The sequence below is a fragment of the Mchenga conophoros genome, linkage group LG12 (assembly GCF_057382185.1).
Source record: "Mchenga conophoros isolate Kocher_MC1m ecotype Shallow Benthic linkage group LG12, M_conophoros_male_GT1.1, whole genome shotgun sequence".
Lineage (NCBI taxonomy): Eukaryota > Metazoa > Chordata > Actinopteri > Cichliformes > Cichlidae > Mchenga > Mchenga conophoros.
The window spans coordinates 1,997,596-2,018,367 of record NC_140537.1 but is presented as its reverse complement, the minus strand read 5'-3'; the positions used below and the strand labels follow the sequence as shown (position 1 = coordinate 2,018,367).

Genomic DNA, 20,772 nt, shown 5'->3' with positions numbered 1-20,772 from the left:
GCAGGTTTTTTTCTGCATTGGGAGGTTTCTAGATCATTTTCTTGCTGAAAAATTACACACCTGAAAAACCAAAAAACTGCAGATTGCTGTAGATCAGGGGTCTCAATCTTCACGTCTTACTGACGGGAAGAAATATGTGGTTTCTCCCTTAAAGTGACTTTTTTTGTTTCCTGTTTCCTGTTCCTGACTTTTACATACTGATGATGATTGTCTCAGATAATTTAGGATGTCCAATGCAGAGATATCCTAAACTTCCCTCACTTTTAGCAGCAGCAGCAACTGCAACAAAGTGCTTACATATTTCTTTAATGGGCAGGGCCATGATAAGACTCGTGGTGCACATAAACAGTAAAACACAACCAGTGCAGCCGGTTGACCCAGTAAGGTATGAATAAAAAAGTCATCCTTTTCCTTGTTTTGCAGCTTTATGGCAGTTTTTAATGCCTCTGTTAGCTTTCTATTGTGCAGAGCTGTGATTTCTGGAAAACAGATGACTTTGTCTCCTCGTTTCCTTCTGTGAAATATTTCAGGTAAAGGTAGGTCAAAGGTCAGTGTGAATAGATTCAGCTCAGAACTGCTTGGAGATATAATGTAAGCTACACCATAGTTATAGGCAATATGATATGACTGTAAACACTGGACAATGTGAGGTATTTCATTGTTAGTTTAATGATCAGACATTGAGCCTCAGTGGGACCAGCTGTATAAATTAAAACAAACATAAATCCACTGACTCAGACTTATAAATGATATATGACTAGAATCAGGACATAATGTCAAACAGGTATGCGTAAATCATGGGCAATTCAAGTATTTTGTAACGGCCGTTCTTACGGTACGTGCAGCGTTAACAGGTGAATTCCACAGTCATTGTGCCACTGTGGGTTTTATCTCAGGAATGTGAATAGAGAACCTCTTTGTTGCAGCTGGGTGGAGACTTCTGAGGAGACCAGTATGTCTTACTCACACTTCCCTGTGAGCACAGACAGGTCCAGAGGACGAGAGACCAACACTGACAGAACTCAAAGCAGCCGCTCATTCAGGAACAAAAGGTAAGCAGCAGTCTGAGTGTGGAGTGATATTTCAGAGAGAAGCATTTAAACTTGTGTGAAGTGAAGTAAGCAGCACGGGCAAACAGGCACTGCATATGGTACAAGGAAGTATTCCAGGAAAATTGTGCTGAATGTTACAGATCAGTGAACTTTCTCTCCAGCTGCATCTTTTCCTTCTTTTTGCTGCGTTCGATATATTCTGTATTTCTCTAATACCTGTCTAATTGTCTTCCTCTTTTACATCACCGTACTCTTCTCCATCAGACTACTTCTTTCTTTCCTGCCTTAAACATCCTTTCATTGATCCTTTTACATTTCACCCCAGCTGTCATAGGGCGAGAGGCAGGGCACCGGTCACCGGTCTGTTACTGAACTAACACAGAGACAACCATCTGTGCTCACATTCACACCAGTTTCTCTTCAGCCTGACAGAAGTTCCTATTCTTCTTAACACAAATAGTTATTATTGTCATCGATATTCCGAAAATGTGGGAATAATGACAAAATCTTCAGACTTGCTCTCACTGAAGTGTAACACATTTTAGAGCGACCAACATTTACTGTCAGTAAGATAAACCCTCACAAATATATATGAGAGCCTCAAACAACACCATGATAGGATGAAGGCACACACACACACACACACACACACACACACACACACACACACACACACACACACACACACACACTATATATATCTCATATGTCTACACCTATTTTTAATGTAATGCACCAATGTGAGACATAAATATTGTGTTTGCACAACGAGAGTCTAAAAGTGACATTTGTTATCAGATTTTAAGGGTTTCCTGTTTTGTTCGTATTGGGTCAAAAAAGAAAAATTAGAATATGTATAAATTATTTTTCTATGCATGAATAACTTTATAACCGCATTAAGTAACTGTGATAAAATCATCTGCTTTGAGAGTAAACACGGAAATGCAAAAAAATCAAATCAAATGTCACCTTGATATCAGAGTGTCTCTGTCTTGTATTTCCACTCCTGGCTTACAGGATGCTTTACACTGAGTTACTGCAACTGTGGCAAAATTCGGTCGAGGCTGTGGATGCGAAGGACTGGCCAACAGCTCTGGCCAAACTCAATGAGATCAGTGAGCCCACTTCTCGCACGCTGTTTAATACTGCCTCATGTTACCTGGCCCTGGGGCAGCTGGATTTGGCCTTGAAGGTGAGTCACTCCAAATGATTGAAATGGAAACGTCTATAATCTTTAACCAGTGGCTGTCAGGGATTACTGGTTATTTCACAAACGCTGTCAAATCAGGAAACGTCCTGGACTTTCCAGGCTGTAAATGAGCAAACTGAGCATCGTATGTGGATCATTGGTGTGTGTGTGTGTGTGTGTGTGTGTGTGTGTGTGTGTGTGTGTGTGTGTGTGTGTGTGTGTGTGCGTGCGTGCGTGCGTGCGTGTGTGTGTGTGTGTGTGTGTGCGTGTGCGTGTGTGTGTGTGTGTGTGTGACTGTTTGAGGGAGAGAGAGATAAAGAGGAGGAGTGAAGATGAAGAAAAACATACAAAGAAGGTCAATAAAAAGCTGTACATGCATTATTATTTACTGTATCACTCGTGAGTATACACACACGTACAGTAAAGCTTTGATGTCGTCTTTCCCCTCTCTGCTATCCAGGCTTTAGACTTAACCATTGCTAAGGATGAACGCCTTGCTGTCGCCTTCTTCCAGCGAGGAGCAGTGATGATGGAGATGGGCAGGTAAGAAGGACCATTTCAAACTAACTCGTAGTCTGTGTACATATTACTATTTCTCAAAAAGACGCTGTGTAAAGTGTCAACATAAACAAGATGTGATGATTTATATACGAGAGAGTCAGACTGACAGAAGGCTACGCTTCCAGGAGCACTCACCCAGTAATAAATCCTGATTATTCAGCTAAAGTCCGAACCGGTCAGTCCATCTGAGTGCTAACACAAAGAGACAAACAATATTTACTTTTTAATATGATGGATTATTAATACGATTTAAATGAGAGCTAAACATAAAATCTGGTAATAGTTGCTAACGCTCGACTTCATGACAACTTAAGATTTTGCCCGATAAATGTGAACAAAGAGGCAGAGAACAGGATGTGCCGAAATACACAATTTAAATACACAAAAATAACCAAAAATCATATAATTCATCCATCATATGCAGTACGCCATATGTTAATTCACTAAATACATTAAAGGGTGTATTATGAGGAGTATGGGAGACGGCCTGTGGACCATTGTGGTGGAAAGCTGGAACAGACAATAAAACTATTGTGAAATTTTCCTTTGTACTGATACACCAGAGACCCACAGGTGTGGGAGGTGGGCTGGGATTAGTTCCTGGCAACTCATTTCTCAGTGGACCAACTGAGGAAAAAACATCTAAAACTAAGAAACAGAGATTACGTTAAATTTGAAAACAGCTTATTGGAAAATCTGAAAAACTAAAAGAACATTTACTTCATTCTTCACTAATGAATACTAAATAATAAATAATAATATATAAAAATAAAATAATAATAATAAATAATAATAAATATAAATATAATATAAATATAAATATAAAAATATAAAAATATATATAATAATAATATATATTAATAATAATAATAATATATATATATATAAAAATATAAAAATAATAAAAATAATAATAAAATAATAATAATAATAATAAAAAAACCACTTAGATGTGTAGCACCTCGCATCACCACCAACGTTACATCATATGCTCCACACAGACAATGAAGAAGAAAAACTGTAAAAACAAACCAAATAAACAGACTGTAACAAACGGCGGCAGACCTGCTCTTCAGCCTCACACACTGACAACAACAACACCACAGCAGGACCCAGTTCACACAGCGGCACCGCAGACCACGCCCCCGCCACACTGATGTAATATGAAAACACGAAACTACGAAAGATGTTCATGTATTACTAAAACATGACAAATTATGACAGAAAAGTTTGGCGCTGGTGTGGTATCTATGTGATTATATTATTTATACATTGTGTGCTATTCAGGTTTTTAAATATACTGCCCGCATTTCTTTCTCTCTCCAGGTTGGAAGAGGCTCTGTCTGACTACATCTGGGCACAGAAACATATGCGAGAGAACGTAGTGATCGACTACAAACAGCTGGGACTGAGATTTAAACTGTACAGCTGGCAGGTCTGACATTCAGCCTCACCTACACACACCTCGACACAAGGACACACCATCATCAAGGATTCGGTTCAGTGCACATTAAAACGCCATAAAAAGGAAATTCAGCCCCGTGCGGTCTCATCACCACCTTTGTGTAGTTCAAATATCAGCCACACACCTGTGAGCTGTCAAAGCCTCGTTAATGGAAGAAGACACACGTGATGGTTTTGTTACTGGTTCCAAACAACAGTGCAACTGTGTGTGCCACTGTGAGTTTTAAACATTTCATCATCAGATACAGTCAGCATAACGTAAACTACATAACAGCTGTGGTGGTTGTCCAGACAATCGTCCACAAGAATCATACATATCCAGTTTACCAGCTCAGCTGCTGCTCAGCGAACATCTGAAATAAAGCAGTTTCATTTCATTTTAAATGCCAAATCTATTCTGGAGAAACAACCTGTCATTCACCAGAAATTGTTTGAATGCACTAAAACGGGTAACTGTGATATGTTCCAAGGTGTTATACAATGCAGCAGCTGTGTATTGTCAGATGGGCCAGTGGGAGCAGGCCAGGGACGTCCTGCTGTCAGCCTCCCAGGAGAAAGGACCAGGACGAGGGGGGAGCATGGAGGCAGCTTTGGAGAGCATCAGGGTGAGTTCATTTGTTTTTAGGTTTAAGGTTAAAGACTACTTGGTACGATCCTGGTTTAGCTGAAAAAAAGACCCTGTTGGAAAACCGAACATGTCACAAAGCCTTCCTCAGGTTTTATGGTTACCATGGTATTTATTATTGTCCAATCAAATGGACCAGCAGTGAGAATTTTACATGACAAATGACTGCAGAAAGTGCCGATGGAGTCACCTGTTGTTGGTTTAAATAAAACAAATATTTCACCAAACAAGACTTACAATGACGTCTAAAGCCTAGACTTAAAAAATGAAATATAGGCGCTTAAGTACAAGTGGTGATTTTATTATTCTAAAGTAATATTACAGTAAGACTCTGCTGTCGCTAAGTAAATCCCAAGAGTTGATTGTGTCCATCTGGACGTAGAGTTTTCAGGGGGAGAAACGTTTCGTCATCATCAGCTGACTGCAGGTTTCCAGCCTTATAAACGGGATATTTGCACAGTGACTGACACCAGCACCACTGCATGAACACGGTGCTGGGAGTCAGTTTATGATCATGAGACTCTTTACTATAACTTTAAAAACAGAATAAGCAGGCCCTGGATCCTCTCCTGGTACCTGAGGGTGTGGTGTTTCGTCCCAGGAAACAGGATGTGGAGCAGCTGCAGCAAAGAGACTTCTTGGGAAAAGCAACGGTACGTAGAGAGTGCCTGTGGTACACGTGTTTATCCATCCATTCGTTTTCTTCTGACCGTCTTATCCCTGCCGTCACACAGTGAGAAGGCAGGGCACACCCTGGCCACGGTGCCAGCCTGTTGCAGGGCTGACACGTTTAGAATCAGCAATTAACAGTTCAGTTCAATTTTAACGAGATAACGAGAGGATGGGCAACAGGTGGAGACGCAGCTCGAATCAATCAGACAGAGGACAGAGGAAGCATCAAAACCTAAGAAGCAGAAATTCACCAGAAACATAACAAGAACTAAACTGAAACAAAAGATGATATTAATCGAAACATCAACACTGAGTCACCAACTCCAGGACAGCATCGAGCGACATACAACACAACGACATAAATGACTGTAAGACAACAAGGTTCAAAAGTCCACAAACTCAAAATGCTGAACTATGACAATTTGATTATTGAAATGATTAAGATGTGCTCTTAAAATAAGCTTAAATGAATCCTGGCACATGTATCAGGTTATTTTAACCCAAACAAACCGATAAGTGTAGCTCATTAAAATAAATATAAACGTCGGCCCTGACTAAATGTATGACAGTTGAAATATGACTAAAACACATCATTTAAACTGCACTTTATATTCATTCATGTGTAATGCTCTCCCTTTGCAGGTGATTTCCTCCATGATACCCAATGATGATTTTGGAGGCTTTGAGCCTTTGAGGCAGCAGGTGAGCCTGACCACAGCGTATGTGTGACGTTACTGTGAGCTGCTGCAGATGCTAACTGTCATTGTCCTCTGCACAGAAACCTGGCTTCTACGAGCCGAATGTGGATGGAGCTCAGTGAGTTAGTTACGTGATGACACAGAACATGTGTGTGGCCGATGCTACTACAGGGCTACAGCAAAGCCGTGCTTGTAGATTTACAGCTTATTTTGTCCGTTACCTGTTAGGGATTCTCGATACATGCAAGTGCGTGTCCCTTACATGGCACGAGGACCAGGACAGCTGACGGTGCCTGGAGGCGCGACGGTGTTTTTATTTGGAGAGGAGAACAGAGATGGGATGGCCACTGTCATATATGATGGACAGGTGAGGAGTGACCTGCAATCTGAAACAATGAAAGAGGGTTTTGAATCTGACAATATGAATATTATAGTAAGTGGATTTAATCACTTTTATTTAAGCAGCAAAGATTCAAGAACATGGAAGAGACAATAAAAGTGAAACTTTAATTCAAAATAATTTGTATTCAGTTTCTCTCTGGATGAGTTTGAAGTCAAAACCTTTGTTAATATGTGCAAAAATTAATTATGTGCTGATTGCAATGGTACTGATAAAAGTAGTTGATGGTATTTCAGAGCTCTTAACATATTTTTGCAACTTATCTCTTTGAACTGGTTCATTTCCAAATGAAATGAAAAGTGTGAAGTTATACCACAGTTTAAGACTACAGGCCAGCATCACTCCTCTCCCAATGTTCTAACATTATTTTGATCATAAATATGATTATCACTTTAAACAGACTGACTCTGGCCTTCCAAAGCAGGGGTCCCCAATCCCAGTCCACGAGGGCCGGTGTCCTGCAGGTTTTAGATGTCTCCTTGATCCATCACAGCTGATTTAAATGGATAAATGACCTCCTCAACATGTCCTGAAGTTCTCCAGAGGCCTGGTAATGAACTAATCATGTGATTCAGGTGTGTTGACCCCAGGTGAGATCTAAAACCTGCAGGGAGACCGGCCCTCGTGGACTGGGATTGGGGACCCCTGTTCTAAAGGTTCCTAGAGCCAGAAAAAAGACAACTGGAGAGCTTTTTCTTTTTGTGCCCCGTCTCTGTGGAACAGCCTCCCTCAAGACCTTAGGCAGGCGTGCTCTGTGCAGGTCTTTAAAAGTCTTACATGTCTTAATTCTATGGCTTTGAGTTTTTACATTTTTACTGTGTTTAACTTGTATTGCTATGTATTGCTTTTATTTTATTTATCGCTTTAGTTTCAGATAGTTGTACAGCACTTTGTTTGAAAGCGCTTTATAAATAAAGTTATTATTATTATTTATATTTTATATAAATCTTAATATGTATTCATTCCTGCTCAGGTTCTTGAGCATGTATTCTTTTGCTGTCACAATACTGAGAATTTCTGTATACAAGCTTTATTTTCATTGCTACAAATCTAATTTTTAGTCGTTTTTTGCAGAGAGGACTTCTGCCAGCATCCCTTCTTCAACCAGCAGATGTCAAGACGTCCAAAGGCAAAAAGGACACTGTAATATACTTCTCTTTGACTAACACAACACACAGTATTCATGTTCATGCCGCCCATTTAAGAGCTTTAATGGAGGCACTTTACAGATTGATCAAAATGACATTCTTGCTAAGTTCTTCTCTGCTTCACCCACCGAGATGAGACAACACAACTGTTGTGTCTGGTGACATTAAATGGATTAAAGGCAATTTCAACAAAAAACACAAGCTTCTGCTCTGTGACAAATCTGTTTTCATTGTGGAAAGAAAACTCTTCATTATTTATTCTCCTGTTCTGCTTCCTTCCACAGAGAATTTCCAGTGGGATTCCCCTCCCACCAGGACTCAAGCCACCCACTCGCCCACAGTCTCAGCATAGTCCTGCAGCTCCTCCTCAGGGTAAAAATCACTCACACTCTGGTTTATCTTAAACCTTTTCACCTTTTTTCATTTCATTTGCTCCTTCAAAGCAACTCTCCGCTGTGAGAGATCATCCCAACGTTACAGTAATGTTTTCTCTGTTTGGTCTCGTGGCTTCATGTTTGCCAGATGGCCCTGTAATTTTAATCTTCTTAAGATTTTCTTAACATAAAATATAAAAATACAAAATCTTTATGATGAAACTTGTAACTATGGTTGTAATCACAGTACTCTTAAGATTTGCAGTTGTATTACATTGTTAACAAGACGGACATGAAACCAGGAAAAGGATTACGGTGTGATTTTTTTATTTAAAAGTAAATCTTCTGCCAAATTGTTGTATATGAACGATAACAGCCGCCAGTTTGTTTCATGCTCTGATGAACAAGGATAAAATATTAAAATGTCTGTTGACATGGCAACATAAATTGGTATAGCTGTTTTGTGCTAGTACTAACTTTTGGATACCTGGAGTTGCACCACAGATGAAGTATGAAGGTGCATCCTCCTCACAGACTGAATTAGTACTGAAAAGTAAAGCTTTGTAAAACACAGCAGCCATATTTGTGTCAGTTTTGCTGGTGAAAGAGGACCTAGAACGCAGGATCAGAGCAGGCAGGGATAAAACGAGAACGGCCCTTTATTGGAGGCATAATAGCAACTAAACAGGAAGCAGTAAAAATGCCAAACTCCATGAGAAACTTTGGAAATGCCAGGGAAACACTTGGAGGATCTGGGGAACAGAACTAGAGGAACTGTGGAACAGTAAGAAAGAGGAATGCTAACAGTATCATAAGTACACTACAGATTAAAGAACACAGTGTGATGAAAACGTAAACGGGACTGAGGGTGACAAAGGATGTAAACACATATAAAATAATTAGGGAGGGGGAGACACCATGGAGCACAGCTGGAACTAATCAGGGAAACAAAGCAGGGCGAACTATGCTAAATAGAAACTATGCTAAATAGAAACTATGCTAAATAGAAACTATGCTAAATAGAAACTATGCTAAATAGAAACTATGCTGAATAGAAACTATGCTAAATAGAAACTATGCTAAATAGAAACTATGCTGAATAGAAACACTGCTGAATAGAAACACTGCTGAATAGAAACACTGCTGAATAGAAACTATGCTGAATAGAAACTATGCTGAATAGAAACTATGCTAGTTGGCTTTTGCCATTGCCAGCTTGTTCTGAAAATAGATGTGATGGCGAGGGGTCATTTGACTGTTAAACTTCATGCTCACTAACCAGTGACTTGACAAACACAAGTCATTAGCCAGTGGTCATATCCTGAAAGAGAAAATCCTTTCTGACACTTTAAATGAACAAAATTTATAGAAAGAACTTCTTTTATTTCATGAAATCAGTCATGATCTGATGTGTAACCAGGTGATATGACAAACTGGGTCTGCTGTGAAGGCCTTATGAAGTTTCTTGTTGACCTGATTTCAGGCTCATTGGAAAACTCAATTGCCCGCCTCTGCCATAAACTAATCAGGAATGTCTTTTCCAAAACAAACTATTAGTATCACCCTGTGGTGATCATTAAAGCCAATGCTTGTTAAGGTACGTCTGTACTTATTCATATTCAGTAAGCCTGTGCATGTTGTGTTGATAAAACGTGATTGAAACATGTTTAAATGAAGTAAGTTGAGCTCTTGAAATATTTTAATCCTTCACAATTTTGTCATTTTACTCCAACACTATTCATTAACTTTTACCCCAGTACTACTTGGGCACTTAGATAATTACATTTGTCTTCATACATAACGTTCAACAAAGTGTAGAGTCTGGTTAACATAAAAGCTGAATGGATTTACAGCCACTACCATCCTCCTAGCTTTGTCCGGGTTGCAGGGGTATAACCCAGAAGTGACAGGTTAAGAGGCAGAGTGCGACCTGGATAGCTCACCAGTCTATCACATAGAGACAAACAACCACTTACATTCACACTTTAGGGTAATTTGGAATCACCAATTAACCTAGCTCTAATAACTGCATGACTTTTAACTGTGGGAGGAAGCCAGAGTCCTCAGACAGAACCCACTGCAAACTAGCCAGATTGTGGATTTGAACCCATGTTCTTGCTATGAGGCAACAGCGCTAACCACCACGCCACCAAGCTGTCAATCTAGGCTCAACAAATGTAGGAAAGGCTATGATTTCAAGGCTTGATGCAGAATTTTTCCATATGTTTTTGTCCTTGACAGGTCAAACCACAATAAATAGTGTCGAGCATACATGGTGTGTGTGTAGTTGCCTTTTAAAACTCCAGGGATTTTCCTGCAGTTTGAAATCTCGTGCGATCTTGTGAATTTCTTGAGTCCAGCACCTAACCACTCTCACTAGATTGCATCACGTCATCTCAACAAGAACAAATTAAGTTGTTGAATTTCATAAAGATCCTACATGATTTAATTACCTTCACCATAGAAACATGAAATTATTTTCAAATTACAAGTTAGACTTTTGATGCATCTCAATCATCCAGGAAAGTAAATCTCCAAAAGTTGATTCTGTTCACCTGGACGTAGTGTTTTGTGGGAGAACCGTTTCGTCATCATCAGGTGACGTCTTCAGTCTCAGCTGACTGCAGGTTTCAACCTTATAAACAGGACGTTTGCATAATGACTGAAACCAGCCCTGAAGGAACAATGGGCTGGGAGGGCAGTTCCTTAATCTTAATTATGCAAAGTCTCATGACCACTGATCAAAGACCACTGATCAATGGCCATGAGTCCCATGAGAAACATTTCATCATCATCCAAGTGACTTCTTCAGTCTCAGCTGACTGCAGGTTTACACAACCTTATAAACAGTACATTTGCACAATGTACCTCTGATCAATGGCCATGAGTCCCATTCACAGAGAGTTGGGGAATGGCTGCAATCACAGCATTGTAAGATGGTGACAGATGTACCTTTAGGCCCCTCCTCCATTCAGAGATGGTCTTTCCCTTTTCACGTAAATGGCCTCCTTGACTCGGCCCTCAAACCAGCGTTCCTCCCTGTCCAGGATGTTACATCCTCATCCTTGAAAGAGTGTCCACTGGCCTGTAGGTGTGCATAGACTGCAGAGTCCTGGCCTGACGAGGTGGCTCTTCTGTGTTGTGCCGTCCTCTTAGCCAGAGGTTGTTTGGTTTCCCCGATGTATAAATCCTGCCAATCCTCCTGCACTTAACAGCGTACACTATGTTACTCTGTTTGTGTTGGGGACCCGATCCTTGGGGTGGACCAGTTTTTGGCGCAGTATGTTTTGGGGTTTAAAGGTCACAGAGACCCGGTGTTTAGAAAAAATGCGTCTCAGCTGCTCTGATACTCCTGACACGTACGGGATCACTACAGGTTTTCGCTTAGGCAGCGGTTGTCCTTCTCTCCTGGATCGGCTGGAGCTTTCTTTAGGTGCCTTTCCAGCTTTGACAAAAGTCCAGCTGGGATAACCACATTTACTCAGGGCCTTCTTGATGTTCTTCTGCCTCCCTGGCTGCTGTGTCAGTGGGGATGGTGTTCGCTCTGTGTTGTAGCGTCCTGATGACGCCCAGTTTGTGCTCCAGTGGATGATGAGAGTCAAACCTTAGATACTGATCCGTATGTGTAGGTTTACGGTACACGTCAGCTTTAGATGTCCCCCATTACTGATGGAAATCTCACAGTCTAAGAAGGCTAACCTGCCCCTTTTCATATCCTCCCTGGTGAATTTGATGTGTCGGTCCACAGAGTTAATGTGGTAATGTGGTACGTCCTGAGATTTGATTTTCAGCCAGGTGTCATCCACATATCTGAACCAATGACTTGGTGGTGTTCCAGGGTAGGATAGCAAAGGCCTCTTTTCCATTTCCTCCATGTACAAATTGGCCATGATGGTTGAAACTGGGGAGCCCATGGCACACCCGTGTTTCTGCCTGTAGAACTGAGCCTTGTATGTGAAGTAGGTGGAATGAAGACACAGTTCAAACACACTTGGTGGATGCTGAGAGCGGTCCTGTTGCTGAGGTTGGGGTCATCCTGTAATCTCTTACGGACCGCCTCCAACGCTTCCGTGACTGGGATGCAAGTGGTCATGAGAATTTGCATAATTACAGTTGTTTACAGACGCTAGGACACATTTCTCAATACTTAGGTCACGTTTGCAAAACTCCTCACACAGTGAGCACAACAGAAGTCTATGTGGGCTAAACTGAGGACCAGTTATCATTGTTTTGGCACAAAATGCATTCAATGACTACATCTCTCAAATTTCATGAATTATCTTCTCACTCAGACACAACAACTGCCAAAAACCTTTGTACGTACAGGACATTTTGCATGTGCTTACATACTGTTTTCAAAACTGTTAAACTTATGGCCAAAACAATAACACAATGCAAAACTTGAAAAGACAGCAAAATCCAACAGCAATATTTTATTGAAACATATTTTAAATCTAAAAATGCAGTTTAACCAGCCACAGCTGATTCTCATTGTAGATGAACATCTGCACAGGTGTTACTCCTTCAATTGTTCAACTCCTTCAATTCTGGCAGCCAGAAGATTCTTTCCTAGGTGTATTGCCCTAGATGACATAAGATGTGATGTGGATGAGAACCTGTGGCCAAATGGAGAAGACCGAGTAGAATAGCATTACTATTGTATGTGTATCAGTGGATGGTGTGTATACAAATTCTTGTATTTTGGGATTACTTAGTGCAAAAACATAAAAATACATAAACAAATATTAACGAATTCTGCATGATGTCTGATTCATTCCAGTAACATATATTGAAATTATAAACAGAGATGTGTCCTTGTTTTACACAAGAAAACACTGTGTAATGCTACATGTTGTTAGTGTTTTTAGGTCATTGTTTTGTGGGTGACAAAGTGTGTTTGTCGGCTGTCAACCTTTGCTAGTGTTCTGGAAGAATGAGTTTATTTGAGACCTGAATGAAGTGTTTTGGTAGTTGTAGTGCATTTTGAATGTGAAATGAACTGCTTTGCCAAGCTGACGGTCAGTTAGGAGGATTGTGTGAAGAGTTTTGCAAAAGTGACCTAAGTATTGGGAAATGTGTCCTAGCGGCTGTAAAAAACTGTAAGACTGACCTCTCAGTCCATTGTTCCTTCAGTGGGTTGGTTTCAGTCATTATGCAAATGTGCTGTTTATAAGATACCTGCAGTCAGCTGAGACTGAAGACGTCACCTGATGAGTGACTGAAAACGTCCAGATGAACAGAATCAACTTTCGGAGAAAGTTAAACTTTTGTAAATGTAACATCCATCATTTTTTACAGTGTAGGCCCAGCTGCCTGTTAGAACAGAGAGCGCACAATTACACAATCAGTCCCCTCTGATAGCCTCCTGGCACCGCCCCCCGAACCCACTGCAACACAACTGAGCCACAATCCATCGACTGTTGGCTGAAGCCTTGTCATAAACAGTCAGATTTGAGTTCAAATTGTTTCAATGTTCAGTAAAGGTCAGGAGAGAGGTGCAACATGTGCATGTGCAGACATCTGTAAAACAAGGTGGAGGCTGTCTCGTGATTTGGGGCTGCATCTCAGCCAGTGGTGTTGAGGGTCTCGTCAAAATGGATAAAATTGTGAATGCAGAAAAATGCATGAATATTTTGATGCACTACACAGTATCATGGAAGACTGTCTGTGCCTTTGTGTAATGGATGATGCTACTGCACACACTGTGCAGCTCTTAGGATGGTTTTCCATGAAATCTACTTTACTGGTTATATGTGTTTGGTGAGTTGTTCTTTTTAGTTGTATTGTTGGAAGATAAAGCCTGCACTGAAGACTGGAGATAAAACAACGATTAAAAAAAATCATTGCTGGTTCTAGTGGCTTTCATCCTTTTTGTGTTTGCTGATATGCACCTTTACTGTGGTTTCCCTGCAGGACATCTTACCTCAGACACACCTCCTCCATCTTACATTACTGCCACCCACTCTGAGACTCCCAAATGCACAGCCAAAGCACGAGAGCAGGTAAATCCTCCTTCGAAAGATGAAAGCCGATGCACTGAAAGAAGGACTCACAGCTGATTGCCTCGGACACACAAATGCACACACTTTTTCCCTGATCTAAATATAATAAGTTTTGTGCATTTGAAGAAACCGTTTTGTAAAGTTGAACTTAACAGCGCAATGTTGATTTGTTCCAGTTAAGTCACTGTGACACTGGAGGACAGCAGACGTGTTTGATTTTGGAGTAAATATTCTTGTTCTGACACGTGAATATTGGTGCTGCTGGTTAAACAGCGTTGTGAAGGTTTCACTTTGGGCTCTGATATGAATTTTTTGCTAAATTATTCAGGTGAGTAGAGAGAAGTCTTTGAATCAAACAACAACAAGCACAAAACATTAAAACCTAGTAAGATTCCTGAAAATCAAAAGATCTTCAGTCGTTAGACGGTTTGTTGAGATTTCGCGACACAGCGCATGCATGCAGTGCTGCAGATGTTTGTGACACTGGTATGTTGTCACATCTGTTCTGAGCTAAAACAAAACTCAAATCTAAACTAATCACTTATTTGTTTGAGTTTCTTTTCAAACTTATTTAACATACCAGCCAGCAGCGAAGCAGTTTGCAGAAACATGAAATAAGTCACTTAGCTAACAATTTAATTGCCCGTACAGCATTTAGAAATGTCCAGTACGTCATCAGTTGGCTGACAGCGAACAGCAAATTACACAACCAGTTACAGCAGTGTATAGCTCCAGCCTTTCCATGGAGCTCATCGTGTGTCTGCAGTAGCCGAGGAAGGACAAACCCAACACTGGGTACATACTGGGCCTCATGTCTCTTATGTTTGAAATGACGACTGCAGGTGAATGATATAATGATATAATGAATGAATGAGGGCTATTCAGTTGGTTGGCTGCAACCACACCGCTACACAGGCAGCTTTAGTTCACAAACCTTAACAAAAAATAGACAAAAAATTATATCTAAAAAACCTGTTTTCCAATGATTTATCTTTAGACGCTCTTGTATTCGCAGCATGCCAGCTCAGCTCAGAGAGCAGAGGCAGACTCTGTGGTGGTGAAGGTTCACTACATTTACACTGTGGCTCTGTCTGTCCCTCTGGACACGACATACAGTGAACTTAAGGAACGAGTCGCAGAGAAATTGGACCAGCCGGCATCTCATCTGCGCCTCAGGTAACAGCAGAAGCTGACAAACAAATGCCCTCCATCAGAGTAAGAATGTTACAGTGTGCACAGACATCTGACATGAACAGGCAGAAGATTTTCATTTTCTGTATTTTCCTGCTCATCTGCCAGTTTTTCATCTATTTTCCTGCTGATCCACCACTTCCTCTCACTCCCTCGTCCTCTCTCATTAGACGTAAGCACCACGGCTCCTGCGTGCTGACACCTCTGGACGGGGAAATCGAGTCGGCTCACACTGTGCAACAGTTGGCTGAGGCCGGCAGAGCTACCCTGTGGTGCCAGGTTTGTATCTAAACTAAATATGGTGGTGGAGGTGTCACAGCAACACTGCCACCAGCTTCCCCACACGTTATAAATGTTGTGTTAGTTTATGTTCATAACAAGGCAGGAAGCCTGAAATGGTTTGGACGGGAAGAGGAGGGAGGATTATAGTTATTATAGTGGGCAAAGGATTGAAATATGGAGCTGCAAGGCAGGAACAAAAGAGGAAGATTTATGGATGTAGTGAAAGAGGACATGCACAAGGTTGGTGCGACAGAAGAGGATGCTCGGAAAGGGTGACGCTGACCCAGAAGATCTGCTGTGGAATAACTAAAAGCAACAGAACAGAATCAGACACGAAGGGCATAGTAGTTAGCTACAGTGTCCCTGTCTATAGAGCCAGTGCTTGCATATACTGCACACTTTCCAAATGGACAGCTGAAAGACCACAACTACTAGTACCTTCATTCATTTACACTACCAGTCAAAAGTTTTACAACTTTTAAATTCAGAATTATTCCAGTTATTTATTACAAGTCATTCAGTCCAATGAACAGCTTGAAATGGTACAAAGGTGAGGGTGAACTGCCAGAGGATAAACAAAGGTGCAGTTACTCAAAACTGAAAAATAATGTACATTTCAGAATCATACAAAAAGCCTTTTTCAGGGACAACAAGGGTTAACAGGTTAAATCTGTTCTGCAGCAATGCAGGTTGATCAAGCCTTGAAAGCTGCTGCTACTAATTCCTGCAGCTGTTCCAACTTTCTGGATTACTCCCCCCTCTGCCTGCATAGAAGCAGTGCTGAACACACCGTGGTGCCATACGCTCGTCAGCATCAGTTAAACAGTATTGTACTGCAGAAAGTAGAGTGTTGCTACACAAATGGGGGGAAAGGCAATTGACAATGGAAGAGAGACAGACCATCATAACACTTATAAAAGTAGGTCTGTCCTACAGAGAAACTGCAGCTGTCAGTGAGTCCAGTTTCCTTCACCATCCAAAGGCTCAGGAACAAAGTGTGACAGGAAGACGTCTGCAGACCCAAAGACACGACTCAGAGGACAAGTTTCTGAGAGTTAACAGCTGTGTGATGGCGGCTCACAGGACAACAGCTTCAAGCAGCTTAATAGTGGTCGTAGTGAGCAAGTCTCAGTTTCAGCTGTGAAGACTTTGAGGTGCAGGTTTGACAGGACGAGCTGCAGCAAGAAAGCCAGACGTCAGAATAAGACAAGAGGTTTGCCTGAGCCATAAAACAGCAGGACTACTGAAGACTGGAAGAAGGTTTTATGGACCGAAACTAAATCTGAAATATTCGGTTCATCACGCAGGATCTTTGTGCGCTGTCGAGTAGGTGAAAGGACGGATCCACAGTGTGAGGCATCAACTGTCAAACATGGAGCAGGAAGTGTGATGGGCTGTTTGCTGGATCCAGGGTCGGTGACTCGTACAGAGTGAGAGGCTCCCTGAACCAAAACAGCTACCACAGCACTCCATGCAGGACCCTCTGGTGTGCAGTTGGTCAGGGGTTCATCCTACAGCAGGATAACGACCCAAACGTAAGTCCAAGCTGTGCCAGAACTACCTCAGGAACAAAGAACAAGATGGTGAGCTTGGAAACATGGAGTGTGCAGCACAGTCTGCAGACTTAAAGCCCATCCAGCTGGTTTGAACTGGACAGAAGAGTGAAAGCAAAGCAGCGACAAGGTCCACATTCATGGGGAATATTTGATTTCTATTGTAGAATGACTGGCACAGGTTTGTTCAGCTGCTCTATCTGCCAAAGGTGCTACTTTGGTGAGTCAAAGGTTAGAATACATTTTAGTCTATAAACTGATTCAATCTGCCTGCCTGTCTGCCTGTCTGCCTGTCTGTCTGTCTGTCTGTCTGTCTGTCTGCCTGCCTGTCTGCCTGCCTGTCTGCCTGCCTGTCTGTCTGTCTGTCTGTCTGTCTGCCTGCCTGTCTGCCTGCCTGTCTGCCTGTCTGCCTGCCTGCCTGCCTGTCTGCCTGCCTGCCTGTCTGCCTGTCTGCCTGCCTGCCTGCCTGTCTGCCTGCCTGTCTGCCTGCCTGTCTGTCTGTCTGTCTGTCTTCCCCACAGTCTGTATCCTTCAAGCTCGGGTCCTCTACCAGAGGCCTGGAAGCTCGAGGGTCCTGCGTAGCTCTTCCCCTCCATGCATATATTTATATATGCATGTGTGTGTACTAACTCATTCAATAATTTTTCTTATTTTTATTTCTACAAAACTTTCATACGTTTTGTTCCATGTCTACATTTCAATGTGCACAAAAATGTGGAGGTAGTGTTTGTACAGAAATATGTGAAAAACTATCAAAGCTAAAGGCTTCAGATATTCACAGGTTCTTCTCACCAACAAAATAAATCAGGACGTAATTTAGAACAGATACATCTGAAATGTTGCAGTAACGACTTACTGAAATTTAAAAAAAATCAAGCAGTCCCGTTAGGTCCCATATTTGAGCACATACTAGTACAAAATACTTTACACTGCAAAAGACAGCAAGTAACTTTGTCTTAATTATTTCAGCTTTAAATATTATATTTATCAATGATGCAAAAATAAAACACGAACATGAAATTTTGCCACACTTTTAAAGAAAATGTTATTTACATTTAACTGTTTGTCTTTTTGTGTCGAATTGTAACACACACCAAAAAATGTGAAGATGCTTCTCTAATGATATCTCAGCTAGTTTACAGGTTCACTCTCTTACTCACACTGTGCTACTGAACTGCAGAAAGAAGATCCCCTGGCCAGCCGTACTATCCTCTACCAGATGGTGGCCCTTTATGATTATGATGCTCAGGGGCCCGAAGACCTGGAGTTCAGTGAAGGTGACACTATTGACATCCTCGGTGAAGGTGAGGCTCCACGGCTCAAAGTGAAACTTCTAATCATTGTTTTTGTCTGCAATTTGAATTGATGCTACATTCCTGGGTCATCTGTTTAGATGCAAAAAGTATTAATTTCCTCTTTGTTTCTCTGTTACGCTCGTTTGTAGTTAACCAGGAGTGGCTGGAGGGACACTGTGCAGGAAGTATTGGGATTTTCCCCGGCTGCTTCGCCTACAGGGAGAATAACAATATCACTACGAGCTCAGAGATTTTGTAATCAAAAGTTCATTGTTGCATAAATTTTTTAAAGCACCTATTATTCTATGAATTGTAACAGTTTACAGGCTTGGAACAAGCAAACAGGCACGAGGCTGTTAAGTGCACCAAGTGCTATCTTCACTATGCTTTGAAGATCTTTTTAACAGAAACTTTTGTTTAAGAACATTACATGAAAACAATCATATTGGTGTATCCGTCATTACCATATAATCTTTATTGCATGTTTGATAAATAATCCTTTGTATAATATTATTAACGTATATACTCTCAAGTGTGATATCAGACACTTCCTGGTTCATGAGCTTCTGTTCCCGAGTCAGTCACGTCTCAGTGTGAAGCCTGTGTCTCCGAGTCTGTCTTGCATATGTGTTGTGTTTCCTGTCCTATGTCCGTGTATCCTGCTTTGCTTCCTTTGTCTCGTTATGTTGGACTAGCCCCAGCTGTGCCTCCTTCCTGTTTCCCATTACCTTCGCCCTTCGTGTTTGTCTCTGTTAGTTGTCGTGTCGTACCCTCGCAATGCTGCGGTTCGTCCTCTGTGCTCCAAGTAACTCTAATTCTCAGGTCCTGGTTTATTTTCTAGTGTTGTAGTGAGTTTTCTGTTTCTAGTTTTGTTTTATACTGATAATAGTGACTTCAGCAATAAAGCTGCTGCTTTCAGTTAATTTTCCTGCGTTGGGGTCCTGCATCCTGCCCGCCATACAGCAAAGCATCACATGATTCTTCACATGTATACAGTATGCATGCATACACATGTTCACAGACATATATGTAGATTTATATAAACAAGCCTTAGTTGAAAACATGAGAGAGACAAGTACAAGTACAGTGATGACATCATATTACCCCCCCCCCCCCCCATTTTTTTTCTACCAAACTTGGCAAAACCCAAAAGCTCTGTTATCTGTCTCTATAACAAACCGTTTATTAAAAAGAACTTCCACTCCTGCATCTATCGCTGATTTTAGAGGAAGATACACATTTACGATATTTGCAAACATGATACAAAAGCTGTGGATCACCCGGAGGACCCCAAACTTAAGATTTTTAACCCAACTCTACATGGCACCGAGCATCAGTCCCTTTCAGATGGTGAATCTCAATGTTGACCTTTTCCAGCGGTATAGACCAGCCCACAACATGCTGACTGTCGGCTTACAGCAGAGGCAGGAACACAAGGTGTAGTCAGTGTCTGCAACAGCTGGGGTGGAGCTGAAACCAACACACACCTCAAAATGTTGCTGTGACAAACGTAACACAGGGTTTATTGTGGTTCGTGTGGTGTTCTTTGGATTTCTGTGAAAAATAGCACACGGCCTTGTCAAAGACACCTGCAAAACTACTGTGCTTGTACCCTGAGCTTTGCTATCGGTCTCAAGCAAAATCAGGGGCGATCAGAGCCTCGGCTGATCTGAGTCCTGACACTCAGAAATGCGCTCGAAAGATTAACATGATCTGACAAATCAGTCAGGGGAGTAATCACATTTCAAAAGTTCTTGTAGAACTCGACGTAATAACCATATATACCAAAAGCAGGCCTTGATCCAAATGTACACATACTGTATTTTGCCCTTATGCAGCTTTAGAAGATGCAGCATATATTTTCATTGCTATGTATATCAGTGAAGCCAGAGGAGATAAACCAGTTAAAGTGCAGGAAAGTCTTAAAAATGCAAAAGCCTGAATAATCTCTAATTTCCTGTTTCTAAATTCAGATAAAACTGTGGTTATTGTATTCACCCCTATAAATATTAGAAACACGCTGTCTAACCATGTCTTTGTGTTAAAAGAGTGTTTTTCCTTCCCACTGTCACCATGTGGTTGCTCATAGGAGGTCATCTGATTGTTCGGGTAGTCTCTATATTACTGTAGGATCTTACAGTATAAATCACCTCCAGGCCACTGATGCTGTGATTTGGTGCAAATAAAATGTCAATTTCATTGAACTGAAAATCTTCAGCTCTGCCAACTGCAGGTCGGTGTCTTTTTGTCAGTGCCATGTCTCAAT

General features: G+C 41.4%; 1 protein-coding gene across 3 annotated transcripts; it reads left to right on the top strand.

The window, feature by feature from the left end:
- Positions 1–357: 357 nt before the first annotated feature.
- Positions 358–19,423, top strand: LOC146561858 (neutrophil cytosol factor 2-like). Of its 3 annotated transcripts, none has more exons than XM_085293271.1 (17): positions 358–385; positions 927–1,052; positions 2,070–2,244; positions 2,702–2,784; positions 4,129–4,237; positions 4,737–4,871; positions 5,437–5,544; positions 6,206–6,265; positions 6,342–6,379; positions 6,490–6,628; positions 7,736–7,804; positions 8,094–8,181; positions 14,097–14,185; positions 15,201–15,361; positions 15,547–15,655; positions 18,392–18,515; positions 18,656–19,423. In XM_085293271.1, exons 2-17 carry the CDS (start codon positions 955–957, stop codon positions 18,763–18,765), a joined length of 1,695 nt encoding a protein of 564 aa, XP_085149397.1. In that variant the 5' UTR covers positions 358–385; positions 927–954; the 3' UTR covers positions 18,766–19,423. The 3 variants fall into 3 exon arrangements, with proteins under 3 accessions (XP_085149397.1, XP_085149395.1, XP_085149396.1); XM_085293269.1 differs by lacking the exon at positions 358–385 and adding an exon at positions 406–536; XM_085293270.1 differs by lacking the exon at positions 358–385 and adding an exon at positions 435–530.
- The last annotated feature ends 1,349 nt before the right edge of the window (positions 19,424–20,772 follow it).